Source organism: Chiloscyllium plagiosum, unplaced genomic scaffold (genome assembly GCF_037043375.1).
Source record: "Chiloscyllium plagiosum isolate Xiang-an unplaced genomic scaffold, Cpla_swu_hap1 HiC_scaffold_46, whole genome shotgun sequence".
NCBI classification, from domain to species: domain Eukaryota; kingdom Metazoa; phylum Chordata; class Chondrichthyes; order Orectolobiformes; family Hemiscylliidae; genus Chiloscyllium; species Chiloscyllium plagiosum.
Window position 1 is genome coordinate 923,510 of NW_028270184.1, and position 15,478 is coordinate 938,987.

The 15,478-nt window shown below is 45.8% G+C and overlaps 1 protein-coding gene across 6 annotated transcripts in view; it reads left to right on the plus strand.

Moving 5' to 3' along the window:
• mark2b (MAP/microtubule affinity-regulating kinase 2b) overlaps window positions 1–15,478 on the plus strand; it is a 193,215-nt gene that overhangs the window by 124,727 nt on the left and 53,010 nt on the right. For all 6 annotated transcript variants that reach the window (XM_087983805.1, XM_087983803.1, XM_087983802.1 and 3 more), the window contains exons 7-16: window positions 202–258; window positions 1,613–1,849; window positions 3,132–3,251; window positions 3,724–3,823; window positions 3,909–4,021; window positions 4,361–4,502; window positions 5,023–5,201; window positions 5,344–5,444; window positions 6,874–7,005; window positions 8,028–8,285. In XM_087983805.1, coding sequence (XP_087839931.1) covers window positions 202–258; window positions 1,613–1,849; window positions 3,132–3,251; window positions 3,724–3,823; window positions 3,909–4,021; window positions 4,361–4,502; window positions 5,023–5,201; window positions 5,344–5,444; window positions 6,874–7,005; window positions 8,028–8,285 — 1,439 coding nt within the window. The remainder of the gene's footprint in view (window positions 1–201; window positions 259–1,612; window positions 1,850–3,131; window positions 3,252–3,723; window positions 3,824–3,908; window positions 4,022–4,360; window positions 4,503–5,022; window positions 5,202–5,343; window positions 5,445–6,873; window positions 7,006–8,027; window positions 8,286–15,478) is intronic.

Here is a 15,478-nt window from a genome sequence, read left to right on the forward strand (position 1 = left end):
TCTGTCATTCACAAGTATCATTGTTTGTGATTTCTGTAGAGATTCTTGAGTGTTCCAATAATGATACTGCTCATTGGGATATTGGTGAAGTCACTGATATTGAAATTAATTCTGGACTAGCTATAATCTGGTTTGCTAAGTTGATTAAGACCCTAGATGTTAACCAGATGTCTCACTGTTTCTCCTGCTTGTGTTTTGTAGATAGTATCTGCTGTGCAGTACTGTCACCAGAAGTGCATTGTTCATAGGGACCTAAAGGTAAGGACCACTGTGACTGTTTCTCCTCCTATTAGCTCTCATTGTGATACGTGATGACTATGCTGGTTCATTGCTTATTTGCTAGTTGTTCTGTGATTATACTTATCCTGAATATTGTGCTTCACATTATTGACTCCTCTGAAGAGTGAATTGTACTTGGCATGCATTGCTTGATATGTGGGTGAGTTGATGCAATCCATTTAGTAGTGCACACGCTCGCAGCCTGCTTGATTGGCACCACATCCACAAATATCCACTCCCTCCACCGCTGATGCTCAGTGGCAGCAGTGTGTACCATTTACAGGAGGCACTGTAGAAATTCACCAAGGCTCCTTCCAAATCCAGAATCACTTCCATCTGGAAGGACAAGGACAGCAAATACATGGGAATACCACCCCCTGTAAGTTCCCTGCAAAGCTGCTCATTATCCCCACTTCGAAATGTATCATTATTCTTTCAGTGTCACTTGGTCAAAATCCTATGACTCCCTCCCTAAAGGTGTTGTGGGATTCCCTGCTGCAGCACATGAAATACAGCATTTCAAAAAGGCAGCTCACTCCCACCTCAATGGCAGCTAGGGGTAGGCAATAAATGTTGGCCTAGCCAGTGGCATCCATCTCTTGTGAGTGAGTTAACATGAACAGCATAACTAAAGACAGCTGAAACCCTGAGGTGTATTTGAACCTTGCTGGTTCCTACAGGCACTGTGGTCTCTCTGCTCCCCTCTTATGGATTGCTGGCCTTGTCTCAGGCTGCAGGACTGGACCCAGGCCTTCTTGCATAGAGGTGGGGCTACTACCACTACCAGAATGATCCTGCTGAAAGAGATTACGCAGACCATGCTCATTTTCCAGGTGTGGGAACCTGATCAAAATTGATAAGATGATTAACGGGTTCAGTTGAGAAAAACCATTTCCTCTGGTGAGTGGCAGAGTCCACAGCATGTGAATAATCTTACAACATGAGCCAGATCTATGAAGCAAGATGGCAGGGAGCACTTTGGCCAGGGTAATGGAAATCTCCATAATGCTGAAAGCTGATTGGTGTCCTTTTGTTCCTGATACAAATAAGTGACTTATATGTCACAACCTCCTCACTGCACTGAACTGAAAATAAGCAAATGAATCAGATTTCAAATTGTTTTGACGAACTGACCTGCCTGGAGGAGGATTGTTACAGGCTGCTTGCACTGTGTTTAGAAACAGGTTGGAGTTTAGTGTTACTGGTGACTGCTCCTGCTGTCACTCTGTCTCACTATTGTCACACTCCTTTTGTGTGATCAAATAAATTAATCTGTTCCATTTTCTGTTTCTGTAATATTCAGTTAATTTTTATTTGTGTCCTTCCCATTCAGGCCGAGAACTTGCTGTTAGATGGAGATATGCACATAAAAATAGCAGACTTTGGCTTCAGTAATGAATTCACACTGGGGAATAAATTAGACACATTCTGTGGGAGTCCACCGTACGCTGCTCCTGAGCTCTTCCAGGGGAAGAAATATGATGGACCAGAGGTGGACGTTTGGAGTCTGGGAGTGATCCTGTACACACTCGTGAGTGGTTCGCTGCCCTTTGACGGACAGAACTTGAAGGTACTTGGATAGTCTGCCTTTATATAAAAGGGTCACATGGGATCATTGGCTGCATTTCTGGAGGTTTAGGCTACAGAATCAGTGGAGTGATACTGAACTGTAGTGATTAACTGGGTCAGGTCTCAACAGTGGTAGTGTATCTATTTCTGAACTGCATGCTTTAGGAACAATGTCAGGAATCGTGGGACAGCTGTAAGAGAGGTTTGTCCAGAATCCTGCTTTAGGGATGGAGAATTTCAGACCAGTGAAACTGGGGCCCCTTCATTTTTAACATGTGTATCGGGTCACCTCTCAGCCTCCTGTTTATCCAAGAGGGAAGAGCCCAGTCTGTTCTGTCTATCTTTCCTGATATTTAAAACCCTCTCAGTTCCAACATTATTTTCATTGTAGCTCCTTCAGTGTCTCATGTTCTTCTGGTCATATGGGATGAGTTGAAAGTGTAATTCCATTCCTTAGGCTATCTTGCCCAAAGCCCTGCAAGATTTTACACGTCAGGTATTAATCCTATGACCTTCTGGATGTTCCTGCTGAGTCTATATGCTAGGCCCTGTGACAGTTTAGGAAACAGCTGAGGCCTGCAGTGGAAAAGCGTAGGGTCTCTCTCCTGCTGTGTATTAGGGTGGACCAATGACTGCCCTCATCCAGAATCGGTGCCTGCTGGTATCTGTGGGAGACTGAAGCTCTTCTTGTAACAATCTGTGATATCTTTTTACTTTCCAGTTAACACTTGTTTGTTGCAGAAGGAGGTCACAGCCTGAGGTGGGGAGGGGTGTGTATATAAGGTGCTGGTTCTCTGTGTGTCTCCCACAGTATGGGGATTTACTGGGTGGGGAAGGGCATGTGACTATTGATCTGTTCCATTTTGTGTGATTATAATGGCTGAGCCTGGATTACTAGATTGGGGCAAGTTTGAACAGAGGTTCTTGTGAATCTAGTACCTTCTTAATGCTTCAGACATGGTGCATCGAAGTGGAGCAAGTGTTTGTGGACCCGCTATCTTTTACCTCACGAGATCCTAGAAGCCACATTGGGCCTGATCTGATTTATTGGTGTTGGTCAAGGGTAGAGGCAAAGGATTCTCTGCTTATCCCTCACCTCCTCCCTCCCTCTACTGGCCCTCTCCCCCTGAGCCTCTCCTGCCCACAACCCTGTGTCTCCTGGCCCCTTTGCTGTCCCCCTGCTCCTCCCCCAACCTTTGAGTCTGACTGGGGTGAAGGGTGGTTGATGAAATTGGAAATGTGCTTATTTTCAACTTATTTACTTTTTTCTATCTTTCTGTCAGGAACTCCGAGAGAGAGTGCTGCGAGGCAAGTATCGAATCCCCTTTTACATGTCCACAGACTGTGAAAACCTCCTGAAGAAATTCCTGGTATTAAATCCAGCTAAACGAGGTAGCTTAGAGGTGAGTTAGAGAGAGATGTCAGTGTACAGTCTTTGTGTAGGGTTTAAATTACAGTGCTGCTCCCACAGTGCAGCCAAGTGTAATCTGTACAGGCACAACAGTGTACTTGCTTCAGTCAGCCAGGTTGAGGCTGTGCTTGACATTCATCCTCCTGATGTACTGTTCTCAGTCAGGTCTACTGCCTGGTGGGAAGGGAGGGTGGTTATCTCCCAGTCTAGTTATCTTGCCTCTTTTTATTTGCTGCATCCCAAGAACGAGAAATCCTTGTGCCTTTGCAAACACAGTGCAGAATTAACGGCACAGAAATGTGGATTTTGCTGTGGTGTTGGCTGCTGCGATTTCTCCATTGCCCAGGTGCCTATCCAAGGTAATATCTGATTGGCCAAAGAGGTTTGGGAGGTCCTCGGGTGCTGGAAGGCAATGCAGAAATCTGAGTTCCTTTGAGACTGACTGTAATTATTATCTTGACCAGCAAATAATGAAAGATCGCTGGATGAATGTTGGTTATGATGACGATGAACTGAAACCGTACACAGACCCTGAGCCAGACTACAAGGATCCCCGGAGAACAGGTCAGTCTTTTTCTCAGTAGCCATTCCTCTAATCTTGGAACTTGGCAGTCCTTGTTGCTTTAACAGTGTATACCTTTTGCTGCAGAGCTCATGGTAAACATGGGATACACTCGGGATGAGATCACTGACTCTTTGGTGAACCAGAAGTATAACGAAGTCATGGCAACGTATCTGCTACTGGGCTGGAAGACCTCTGAGGTAACTGAGAGTTAAGAATTCATTGACAGGAGCTGATGCCAGATTCCCATAAGTTTGTCACACTCATGTTTCCCAACTGTGACAGAAGGTGTTCCTGAACCACTGCCTTCTCCCTTATTTACTGTCCCCACCTCCCCTCTCAAACCACACAGCTTTTACCAGAAACCACTAAACGCCTGGTTACATCGCACTGTCTGTGTCAGCCTGGTTGTGCCACACCTTCAGCCTGGTTGTCCTGTGGTAGTCTGTGGTTAATGCCTGAGTCCGGTTATTGGTGGTGTGATGTGGCCAGTTGATGTGCTGAGTTTCTGAGATTGCGATTGTTTGTTTTGTGCACAGTTGGATACAGATTCGCTGTCCACCAGTAACCTGTGTCTGAAGCCACGTACTGACCACACCAACAGCAACGCACAATCTCCCTCCAGCAAGGTACAGCGAAGTGTCTCATCCAATCAGAGACCACGTCGGATCAGTGAACAAGGTATTTTCAGATAGTTTCTCACTGCCCAGGAAGAGCTGGGTTTCTGTGCTAATGATTCATTGGGAAAGATTAGATTGTATATATTCACTATTTGAATGCTGTACTTCAATGACTGTAATACACTGATTGTGGCAGAGACTCCGATCTAAGCTTTAGTGATACTTCTTTCAGCGTTTTACTGCCTCATACAAAGGCAACTTTACTCTGTATCTAACCCCATGCTCTCCCTATCCTGGGAGTGTTCGATGGGTGGGACAGTGTAGAGGGAGCTTTCCTTTGTATTCCAACTCTATGCTGTACCCAGGTTGATGATGTGTTGCAGGTTCGATGTAGTCAGTTGCTGGTGGATTTTCGACCCTCAGTCTCTGGGAATGAATAGCAGGAAGGGGTGAGGGTGATGATTGAACAGTTTTCGTGCTGAAATCTGGGGGACAGTTCTGTCTTGAATACTTACTGCTGTCAGTTGAAATTCCCCACCCTCTGTCATTCACCCTGTGACTCTTTCTGATCACTTCTGCAGCTGGTCCCACCAACCCCAGCAGCAATTCCTACTCCAAGAGGAACCAGGCCAACAGCACTGACTCCAAACACCAGGATGAGGAGAAGGACAGTTCACGGCGCTCCAACAGCAATGTGAAGGTGCCAGCCAGTCCACACACTGGTTCAGACAGGAAAAAGGCAACCACACCATCCTCCATGGTGAGTTAGGCTACAGTATCATTCAGCTGCAGGGATAATATGTCACCAGCCTCATGAATGTCACTCTGCCTCACTGTCCTGTTCTAAAGTGAATGTTGTTTTTTTGTCTCTGCTCTGACCCCCACCTGTCCCATTGTTACAGAACAACGCACTGACCAGCAGCGTGAGCCGTGACAGGAACTCCCCGATGGCAGATCGAGCTGGCACAGGTCAACAAGGCAACGTACAGAACGGCAAAGACAGGTAACTGCTCTGAATCAGACCATCGTGTCATTGTGTGCAGCATCTATACTGCAGACTGTAGGCATGTCTGCAAGATTGCAGACTAAGTTCACTGTGCCTGCTCGATCCCTTACTGGGCATCCTGGACCTGTACAAAGCCACAGTCAGGATGTAGTTGGATTCTATCGACATTTGAAATCAGAGCAGAAATAGCCCATTCAGGCCCTCAAGTTTGCTCCACCATTCAATAAGATCATGGCTGATCTGTTCATAATTTGGATTCCATACTCCCATCTTCCTCAATAATTCTGATACTCCTGCATAAGAAAACTCTATCTAACTCTGTCTTAAATATATTCAATGTCCTGTGTCTCAGACCACCTGAGGCCAAGAGTCCAAAAATATGCAACACTTGGAGAAAATACTTCTCCTCATTTCTGTCCGAAGGAGAAAAATCCTAATTTTATACCGGTGTCCCTTAATTCTGGACTGTCCCACATGAGGAACCATCTTTTCCATGTCCACCTTGTCAAGACCATTCAGGATCTTATGCACTTCAATCAGGGCGTCCCACATTCTCCTAAACCCCAGTGGAAACACACCCAGTCTGTCTGACTGTTCCTCATTAGATAACCCACTCATATCAATCAGTGATAGAGAATGGTCTGCATGGGTACAGTCCAGACTGTTGCCACTCTTTCTGCTGCCTGTCAGCCTCTTCATCTCCATTTAAACTTCACCTGTCAAGTGATGAACTGCAGGTTCTCGTCAGATATCAGAGTAAAGAGCTAACACTGTCTAGTGACACAGTTTAGGAATCCTACACTCAACGATGAGACTTAATATTGGAACTCCAAACTCCACACTCAACAAGACATCATAAAGGAACCATGACCCCACACCTCCCCACCATAGCTATGTGAGCAAAAAAATAGCATCAGGAAAGCCTGGGGCGGGGCAGAGAGCCAGAGGGTGAGGGGGCTAGGGTTTGGTGCTCAGGCAAATGAGAGGAAAAGGTAAGGGGGAGGTTATTATGTGCTGCTGGGAGGGGGAATGGGGGAATGCTGGGTGAGGGGGTAGTTACACGGGCATGGGTTGAGGGGATGAGAAGGGGTGAGCTGACACAGGCATGGTAACAAGGTCGGGGTCAGTCATGAGATGCATCCTGGGTGGGAGGCTGAGGGTTGGACAGGGATATTACTGGAGTCCTTCACTATGCACAGGGCTTCACCCCCGGCTCTACTTGCTGACCCCCTGACTCCCACTCACCAATCAACCGCCCCCCCCCCCCCCAACCCGGCCCTCAGGTGTAGGTGGGTTGTATGGAAAGGAGACACAGGATGAGACAATGGTGGATGCAGAGGATGAGGTGGGATGAAGGGGTTTATGTGTGTATAATCTGTGAAGTAGGATAAGCAGAACTTTGCTAATTATATTTTTTATCTTCCAGTTCGTCAGTCCCAAGCTCCAGAGTATCTTCCATGTCTGTCACCTCAGCAAGAACACGGCACACAAAATCCATGTCCACCTCCGTTCACCCATCCAAAAACACAGCAACAAACAACGATGCTCAGCGTCCAAGGTTAGCTTTCTGCAGGCGGTCTTTTATCCAGTTAGAAAACTTGCTGGTCTGCTGTGATCTTGAGTTGCTGCGTACCTGGGACTGCAGTTTTTCACAGCAACTTCCATCCCAGGAGCTCTCCTGTCTTTCACTTGCACTGCAGGACTGCCCGACCCTGAATATTGAGCTTTTGTTTCCCCTGTCTTGGCTGTGCCACTCAGATTCCCAGGCACCAAAAGCTAAGAACTAGCGGGGGGATATAAAGCCTGAGGCAGACTGTGCAATACAGCCAATGGAGAGGACAGTCTGAAGCTGTCAAGGGGAAGCCCACTCCACATTTCTGAATGCAAGCATTATCCTGGGGGAATCCTGTTGTTTTTCACTGAAAAAACGTGCATGTACTGCAAAGCACTCACTGCAGAGGGGAAGCAACCACAATTAATATTCCCTGTCAGTCCTGGAGCAGGCAGGTTCCCTGAGAATAGGAGTGATTTCACTTACCGAGTGTGAGCTTCACTGGCTCAAACTGTGAGCTGAGGCCACTCGTGTATACAAGGATACCCCCATTGGAGTTAGCTCTTCTACAAAGATATCCGAATGCTTTAGGTGCATTATGGTTTGATTCAAGAGTGAAGCCACAAAAGCCACTTTGTCCATAGTCAGATCCCAGAGCAATGGTGAAGTAAGGAAGGTGTTGTTGTAGGTTGCTCATATTCAGAAATATTGGCCCTGGTAGATCAGGGAGAACCCATGCAGCTCCCAGCCACTTGTTCTGCTGTGGAGACCTTAAGCATCCACTGGAATAGATTAGTGATACAACGCCACTGATGATTCAGCACTGACCCTCTGACAGTGTGGCTCTTCCTCGATGATGATCCTCCGACTGTGTGGCGCTCCCTCGGCCCTGACCCTCCCTTGTGAAAGCTGACTGTAGTACCCAGTGTGTAGTTTGGGTTTATTGCTCGGAAGTATAGTGCTGTTTTACTGTTGCGTTTGCAGGGTATTTGTTCATATTTTTTGGCTTTTTTCTGTTCCCTCCACAGCACGGCTCCCCAGCGGATCCCTGTCACCTCGCCGTCTGCACACAACATTAGCGCTGCCACTGAGCCCAGTAACTTTCCAAGGGGTGTTGCTAGCCGTCGCACCATTGATGGGGGACAACTTCGACAATTCCGTGATCAACAGAACACTGCGTTCAATGGCCCCCCTGCCTCACCCACTCTGTCTCATGGCAACAGCCAAGCACGGAGAGGGGCATCGGGCAGCATCTTCAGCAAGTTCACCTCCAAATTTGTCCGCAGGTAAAGAGCTCATCTGTTTTTTTCCTCTCCTCCCGTTCTCCACTTGGGGACCCCTCTTTAGTGATCACATGGTGTCCTGAAAGCTGTATACAACAATCAGCCACCCACCCCTACTTTCTGCTCACCCAGTCCCTGTGGGAGACCTGGTTTGATAAGTGGATGGAGAAATTGCCAGGGCTGTGGCTAAAAGCAGCAGAAGCAGTGGGATGAACCAGGTAGACCCCACCAAAGAACCAGCATGAGCATGATGGTTAGAATGGTCTCCTCCATTTTATGACTCTGAAGTTGTCTTGGTTGTTTCCTTGTGGTACAGTCAAACTCACTCCAGCAAGATGGCAAAACTCGAGGTGAATTGTCCAGTGCCCCTCTTCAATTTCTCTTCAGAAGCCAATGCAGACTTTGTTTAGATTCCAGCTCTTCCGTCTCCAAGAGCACAGTGCCTGAACTGCCCTCTCTTATCCCAGCAATTCTGCCCTGGTCCCACGGTTGGTAGGGCTGCGTCTCCTCAGGAATGGCACCTCATTGGAGAGATAAAGGGATGGGTTGTTGCTGAGGGAGGCATGAGGAGAAACTGGAGAAGGTGCTGGCACTGCAGAGGTATTGAAAGTGCCTCAGGAATCTCATAAGCAACAAGCAACCACAACATCTCAGAACATCTCAGCAAGCTAGGATACTTTGGAGGGGTGGTTATGCTAATTAGCACAACCAGGAGGAATGAGCTAAGTTCAGGAAGTGGGTGTCGAGCCAGCTTGCTTAAAGATGAAATGCTGACTGACGAAGGCACTTGTGGGATTGTATACAGATCCTCCAACAAAGTAATCACACAGCAATGTATTCAGGAAGAAATTTGGAACTTGTCAGAAAAGCACAGTGATCATTTGGAGGATTTTAACCTGCAAGTAATAGACAATAGCTGCAGGGGTAGGCCATACGGACCTTCGAGCCAGCACCACCATTCATTATGATCATGGCTGATCATCCACAATCAGTATCCTGTTCCTGCCTTATCCCCATAACGCTTATCCTTAAGAGCTCTATCCATCTCTTTCTTGAAAGTATCCAAAGACTTGGCCTCCACTGCCTTCTGGGGCAGAGCATTCCATATATCCACCACTCTCTGGGTGAAGAAGTTTCTCCTCAACTCTGTTTTAAATGGCCGACCCCTTATTTTTAAATTGTGTCCTCTAGTTCTGGACTCACCCATCAGCGGAAACATGCTTCCTGCCCTCAGAGTGTCTAATCCTTTAATAATCTTATACATCTCAATCAGATCCCCTCTCATCCTTCTAAACTCAAGTGTATGCAAGCCCAGTTGCTTCAATCTTTCAACATATGATAGTCCTGCCATTCTGGGAATTGACCTCGTGAACCTATTCTCTACTCCCTGAATAGCCAGAATGTCCTTCCTCAAATTTGGAGACCAAGACTGCACACAATACTCCAGATATAGTCTCACCAGGACCCTTTACAGCTGTAGAAGGACCTCTTTGCTCCTACACTCAATTCCTATTGTTATGAAGGCCAGCATGCCATTAGTTTTCTTCACTGCTGCTGTACCTGCATGCTTGCTTTCATTGACTGATGTACAAGAACACCTAGATCTCGTTGTACTTCCCCTTTACCTAACTTGACTCCATTTAGATAGTAATCTGCTATCCTGTTCTTGCCACCAAAGTGGATAACTGCACATTTATCCACATTAAACTGCATCTGCCATGCATCCGCCCACTTACCTAGCCTGTCCAAGTCACCCTGTATTCTCCTAATATCCTTCTCACATTTCATCCTGCCACCCAGCTTTATGTCATCAGCAAATTTGCTAATATTACTTTTAATACCTTCATCTATATCATTGATGTATATTGTTAACAGCTGCTGTCCCAGCATCGAACCTTGTGGTACCTCACTGGTCACTGCCTGCCATTCTGAATGGGACCCGTTTATCACTACTCTTTGCTTCCTGTCAGCCAGCCAATTTTCAGTTCAAGTCAGAATTTTGCCCCCAATACCATGTGCCCTAATTTTGCTCACCAATCTCCTATGTGGAACTTTACCAAAGGCTTTCTGAAAGTCCAGGTACACTACATCCACTGGCTCTCCCTTGTCCATCTTCATGATTACATCCTCAAAAAATTCCAGATTAGTCAAGCATGATTTCCTCTTGGTAAAACCATGCTGACTCTGGCCTATCCTGTTACTGCTATCCAAATGAGACGTAATTTCACCTATTATAATTGACTCCAACATCTTTCCCTCCACTGATGTCAGGCTAACTGGTCTGTAATTCCGTTTTCTCTCTCCCTTCCTTCTTGAAAAGTGGGACAATATTAGCCATCTTCCAATCCTCAGGAACTGATCCTAAATTGGTAGAACATTGAAAAATGATTACCAATGTGTCCATGATTTCTAGAGCCACCTCCTTAAGTACCCTGGGAGGCAGGCCATCAGGTCCCAGGGACTCAACAGAGTTCACACCTAACAGTCAATCCAACACCATTTCCTGCCTGAGATTGCTTGTGTCTTCCCCAGTGAAGATAGATCCAAAGGACCTATTCAACTCTTCTGCCGTTTCCTTGTTCCCCATAATAAATTCACCTGTTTCTGTCTTCAAGAGCCCAATTTTAGTCTTAACCATTGTTTTTCTTTTCACATACGTAAAAAAGCTTTTACTATCCTCCTTTATATTTTTGACCAGTTTGCCTTCGTACCTCATTTTTTCTCCACGTATTTCCTTTTTAGTTATATTCTGTTGTTCTTTAAAAGCTTCCCAGTCCTCCGATTTCCTTCTCATCTTTGCTATGTTATACTTTTTCCCTTTTGTCTTTATATGGTCCTTAACTTGCCTTGTCAGCCACGGCCACCCCTGCCTCCCCTTAGGATCTTTCTTCCTCTTTGGAATGAACTGATCCTGCACCTTCTGCATAATATCCAGAAATACCTGCCATTGTTGTTCCACGGTCATCCCTGCTAAGGTATTGAACCAAAGAACTTTGGCCAGCTCCTCCCTCATAGCTCCATAGTTCCCTTTGTTCAACTGCAATACTGACACTTCCGATTCTCATATTATGGTCACGACCTCCTAATGGCTCCTTTACTTCAAGGTCCCTGATCAAATCCGGTTCATTGCACAACTCCAGATCCAGAATTGCCTTCTCCCTGGTAAGCTCCAGTACAATCTATTCTAAGAATCCATCTCGGAGGCAGTCCACAAACTCCTTTTCTTGGTGTCCAGTACCATCCTGATTCTCCCATTCTACCTGTATGTTGAAATCCCCCATAACAACTGTAGTAATACCTTTGCGACAGGCCAATTTCAACTCCTTATTCAACTTCCACCCTACATGCAGACTACTGTTTGGGGGCCTGTACATAACTCCCATTAGGGTCTTTCTGCTTTTAGAATTTCTCAGCTCTCTCCATACTGACTCTACATCTCCTCGCAAGGGACTGAATATCATTCCTCACCAACAGGGCCACGCCACTTCCCTCTGCCTGTTAGTCTGTCCTTTCGATAGCACGTTAAGTCTTGAATATTCATTTCCTAGGCCATGTCCACTTGAGGCCACGTCTCACTTATCCCCACAACATCGTACCTGCCGATTTCCAACTGAGCCTCAAGCTCATCCACCTTATTTCTTATGCTTCGTGCATTCATATATAATATGAATTTAATTTGTTACTCCCCTCACCCTTCCTGTCATTCCCTATTTCACTTGACCATACTGTATGATCCCTTGAGTTTTCTGCTCCATTGATTCTGTTGTCTTTCTTAACTTCTCTTATTATCACTTTCCCTTTAACTTCCTAAAAGTCCAGATTTCCCCCCCCCTCCCCCCAACTTCTTAGTTTAAACACCCCTGTGTTGCAGTGGCCAACCTGCCAGCCAGAATGCTGGTTCCCCCACCTATGAAGGTGCAGCCCATCCCTCTTGTATAATTTATACTTACCGCAAAACATATCCCAGTGATCCAAGAATTTAAATCCTTGCTTCCTGCACCAGTTCCTCAGCCGTACATTCAAGTCCATTATCTCCCTGTTCCTGCCCTCTCCAGCCCAAGGAACTGGAAGCAAACCGGAGATAACCACCCTGGAAGTCCTGTTTTTCAGCCGCCTTCCGAGTTCTCTGAAGTCCTGCTGTAGCATGTCCCTCCTCCTCTTCCCGGCATCATTTGTGCCGGCATGCATCACCACCTCTGGCTCTTCACCTTTGACATTGAGGATTCCCTGCTCTCTGTCGGTGACGTCCTGGATCCTGGCACCAGGGAGGCTTACACCATCCTCAAATCCCGTCTGTTGCCACAGAAACCCCTTTCAGTCCCTCTCACTATGGCGTCCCCTATTATCACGACTCTGCATGATGTTTGACTTCTCAGCTCTGCCTCCACGCCACTTTTTGATTGGCAGACCTGTTGCCTTTTGGACTGATAGTGTCGCCTGTCTTGACGGTTTCCAAGTGGATACATGGTAAACATTTACGGGGATGGATTGTGGGTCAGAGGATTGGACATCATATTAACAGAAAGGAAAGTAATAACTAAAAGATAAATACGGAATGAAAGATTGGAGTATGGGAAAAAAGTAGCCAGAAATATGAAAACAGTAAGAGTTTTCTATAACATTTTAATAAAGAAGAGTTCACAAAGTGAGCATTGATCTTACAGAGAGTGTGTCTCGGGAACGCATAATGGAAAATAATAGATGGAAAGTGAATCAAACAGGTGTTTTACATCAGTCTTCATAGGAAAGATACAGATGCTTTGGAGAGGGTGCAAAGAAGGTTTACCAGGATGCTGCCTGGACTAGAGGGCTTGCCTTATGAAGAAAGGTTGAATATGCTTGGACTTTTATTTCTGGAGAGAAGGAGGAAGAGAGGAGACCTGATTGTGGTGTACAAAATAATGAGAGGCATAGATAGAGTCAATAGCCAGAGACTTTTCCCCAGAGCAGGATTGACTGATACGAGAAGTCATAGTTTGAAGATATTAGGAGGAAGGTATAAAGGAGAACGTCAGAGGTAGGTTCTTTACGTAGAGAGTTGTGAATGCATGGAATGCGTTGCCAGCTGAGGTGGTGGAAGCGAAGTCATTGGGGACATTTAAGCGACTGCTGGACATGCACATGGATAGCAGTGAGTTGAGGGGCGTGTAGGTTAAGTTACTATATTTTACATTAGGATTAAGTCTCAGAACAATTTCGTGGGCCTAAGGGCCTGTTCTGTGCTGTACTTTTCTGTGTTCTGTGTTCACTGTAAAGGATATAAGTAAGATCCCCGAATTAGGTGTAAATCAGGAAGTGGAAGGGAGGAAGAAACTTGGATAAATCACAATCACCGGGGACACTGGAGTCAAGGGGTGGCAAGTCCCCAGGTTTGGGGTGAAGAGCCACAGGAGTCATTGCTGGGGCCTCCACAGCTTACAAGTGACTTTAACGAAGGGTTCAAAGATATAGTTTCTAAGTTTGCTGATGGCACAAAGATTGCTAGAAAGTTGTGGAAAGGACATAGATAGTTCCAAAAGGTTATTCATAGGTGGTGAATAGGCAAAGATCTGACAAATGGAGGCCAATGTGGGGGAAAAAAAAGTGAAATTGTCCATTTGGCAGAAAGAATAAAGCAGATTAATTAAATAGTGAGATATTGCAGAGCTCTAAGATGCAGAGGGATCTGGGTGTTCGAGTGCATGAATCATAAAATTCATAGGTACAGCAAATATTCAGGAAAGGGATTTGAATGTATCGCTGTGGATATGAGACTTGAACATGAATGAGGAGATAATGTGTCAACTATTCAGTCTGCATCTAGGGGTATTGTGTTATTATTATTCTAGGAAGAATGCAAATATGTTGGAAGCATTTCAGAGAAGACTTTCGGAACTTGGTTCATCAAAAGGCGATGGAAGCAGAGTCTTTGAATATTTTTAAGGCAAAGATGGAGAGATTTTTGATAAGCAGGGTGGGGGTGGGGGTGCGGGGGGAGGAATTAAAGGGTATTGGAGTAGATAGTAATGTGGAGTGATCAGGCCATCCACAATCTGAACAAATGGTGCAGCAGTCTCGAGGGGCTGGGTGATCTTAGCCAGCTCCCAATTTGTATGCTCATGTGTTGGCCTTTATCTCAAGTACAGAGACAAAGATGTTTGACTTGATTCTCATTGAACCTTTGTGAAGCCACATCTTGAGTATTGTGTGCAGTTCTGGGGTCCCTTACCTTTGGGAGAGAATGTTTTTTCTTAGAAGGATGCTTCCGCAGATTGATTCTCTCCTTTGAGCAAAGATTGAGGAGGCTGGGTCACTATTCTTTGGAGTTCATGAGAGATCTCTCAGAAACTTACTCAGCACAGGTTATATTCAAAAAAGATGACCCTGATCCTCGTTTGCTGTCCTCTTCCTAGATTTAATTTGTTTTCTGGGCCATGTGTGTTGCTGGCTGGGCCAGCATTTATTACCTGTCCCTACTTGTTGAGAAGGTGGTGCTGTGAGGGAGGAGTTCCTTATGCCTTACAGCTGGTGGACAGACTCTGTGAAGTCGGGAGATGAGCTATTTGCTGCAGGATTCCCAGCCTTTACCTTGCTACTGTAATCACTGTATTTGTACAGTCAGTCCCATTCATTGTGTTCTAGCTGGGGTCTGGGCTGCTGAAGCCAGTCATATGGGGAATTGAACTACGGTGGCATAGGTGGGCACAAGCACACTGCCCTCATTTCCCAAGGAAGCATGGCCAATAACTTCTAGTTGACACATTTGGAATACTGTGCACAGTTCTGGTTGTTTCACTACAGGAAGAATGCATCCTTTGGAGAGGATGCAGAAGAGGTTTACCAGGATGTTTTTTTAGATCAGAGTGTATTAACTATAAGGTGAGGTTGGACAACTTAGAGTATTTTTGCTGGAGTGTTGGGCCTCTTAGAAGTTTATAAAATTATGAGATGTATAGATAGAGTAGACAGAGTCTGTTTCCCAGGGTTTAAGGTGAGAGGGAAAAGTTGAATAGAGGTGTGCAAGATTTTTACAGATGGTGATAAGTATCTGGAATGCCCTGCCAGGGAACATGGCAGACGCAAAGTTTAAGCAGCATTTAGACAGGCACACAGATGATAGAAGGATATGAACCATGTGCAGAAAGATGGGATTAGTTTAGGTTAGTATTGCGATCGGCACGGACATGTTGGGCCAAAGGGCCTGTTTCATTGCTGCA